Below are 2050 nucleotides of genomic sequence, written 5' to 3'. Positions count from 1 at the left end.
GGGTAAGGGATGAAAATAAAGTGTTTGTAGATGGGGAGGGGAGGAGGGGGTGAAGGGAGGGTAGGGGTAAGGGGAAAAATGAGAATCAAGACTTGTCATGTAGAGGTATAAGATCCCAACAATGAATGTAACTGTACTGTATCCCTAAAATGTACCAATAAACTCAATTAAAGCTGAAAAATAAAAAGAAAGTATGAACTGGCGAGAAGAGACTTAAGAATCATTGGCATAGGTAGTGGATAAAATAAAGAAAATGAGTGTGATGTCCTGGGATGGTGTAAGTGTGAAGAGCCAGGTACAGAAGACGCTGGGGGACCTAAGCCTTTGTCTGGATGGAGTATCAGAACGTTTAACAGTTTTTCCTTAATTGTCCTATGCAAAGACTCAGGTGTGCTAGAGACTGTGAGCTGCCACTTGTGACCACTCTCTTCTTCTTCAGCAATAAAGACCTTAAATAAAGCTGGGCACACAGCCGCCCAGCTTAAACCACATCCCCTGGCCTCCCTTGTAGGTGCCTAAAACCTATCCAGACCAGAGAGGCCCCAGCGGAAGTGTTTTAGGTAACTTCAAAGAAGTACTCCCAAAGGCAGGAAGGCATGCCCTTCGGCCCTTCCGCTGTCTCCAGGCCTGGAATACTGACGTAACAGCTGGAGCTCTGGAAGACCTCCAGAAACAGGAGGTAGACACCGCAGGGACAGCAGAATGGACAGCAGGATAAAGCCTGTGTAGCCAGGAAGACCCTTCCACCTCAATGAGAGACGAGCGTACTTCTGGCTGATTAAATGCCTGTATTGCCTTTACTGAAGTCTGAATTTAACCCTCGTGGATACATCAGGTAAATGAGAGAAAGTGCTCTTGCTTTTTCAAGGACTCATTCTTGTTAGGTTACTAAACAGTTTTAGCACAGCATTCTCAGCCCCATAGCTAAACATTCAGATTCCTTTATGAAATGCAAAGTCTGGAGCTGTGCTTTCAAGGTATGAAACAAGGCTCCCCTTTATGCCTCATTTTATGTCATTGCCACTGTCAGTGGTTCAGAGTCCAAATGGATAGAATCCCTGCAATTTTTAAGGTAATAATCATAGCAAAAAATCAATTTAAAGAATTACTGAAGGTCTACTGCTTTATTGCATTAAATTCAGTGATGAAATCAATATCTTATCATTTCACATATTACTCATCGTTTCCATATATTACACAACACGGGAGTTACCTGAGCTAAGAGAGCTGCCATTTCTAATGCCAGGTCCTTGTTCAGAGGAAAAAGGCCATTTATTATTTGCTCATTTGTCTGATACATTAACAGCAACTTTTCTCTATCAGTCTCTCCATAAGTTTGCATTGAGAAATACAGTCTGTGAAAAAAAAAAAGGACATTTCTCATTAAGTGATACTTTTTTCTCCTGCTTGCTAAGGATTGAACCCAGGGCCTCACACCTGCTAGACAAGTACTTTATTACTGAGCTTCGCCACCAGCCCTCAATGATATTCTCTGAGAAGAGGAAAGTAAAGACACATTCAGAGGACCGAGATGGGGATGTTTTAACATAATTCTTTAAGCAATACAAATCCAGACCATTACTGTCAGTATGTTTCTGTTCCATATAAAATTATCAGCAAAAAGGAAACAAAAAAAACCAATAAACTGCTTTGAAGGGGAGGAACCCTTTTATGCTATTTCTTTTTATGCCCTAAAGTACCAAATCCTTAAGTGTTACTGAGGAAGGGCCTAATATACCGAGTGACACTAAATTGCTCCCTCTTATAAGGAATGAACAATGTAACCCTTCATTTCAATGAGCTATGTAAACCAAATTTTCAAAACACTCACAGTCTCTCCTGAATACCTCGAACATACCAAAGAACAGGAAATGAAGACTCCAATTCAAAATCAACCCCAAATCAATATCAACATCAAATAAAGAGGGAAAAAGTAAGGCCTTCTCTGGAAACCTAAAAGATTATATTATATATATAAGATTATATACCATCTTATATATATATAAAATATTATATATAGTATCTTATATATCATATAAACAACTTAAAT

The 2050-nt window shown here is 39.5% G+C and overlaps 1 protein-coding gene across 1 annotated transcript in view; it reads right to left on the bottom strand.

Annotated features, from left to right (window-relative positions):
* Positions 1-2050, bottom strand: part of Plekhh2 (pleckstrin homology, MyTH4 and FERM domain containing H2) — a 97339-nt gene that overhangs the window by 13345 nt on the left and 81944 nt on the right. Inside the window, exon 24 of the mRNA XM_010611492.2 lies at positions 1214-1355. Coding sequence (XP_010609794.1) covers positions 1214-1355 — 142 coding nt within the window. The remainder of the gene's footprint in view (positions 1-1213; positions 1356-2050) is intronic.

The sequence above is a fragment of the Fukomys damarensis genome, unplaced genomic scaffold, assembly GCF_012274545.1.
Source record: "Fukomys damarensis isolate Sample0158 unplaced genomic scaffold, DMR_v1.0_HiC HiC_scaffold_2, whole genome shotgun sequence".
Lineage (NCBI taxonomy): Eukaryota > Metazoa > Chordata > Mammalia > Rodentia > Bathyergidae > Fukomys > Fukomys damarensis.
The sequence above is the reverse complement of the archived record's forward strand: the minus strand, read 5'-3'. Positions and strand labels throughout refer to the sequence as shown.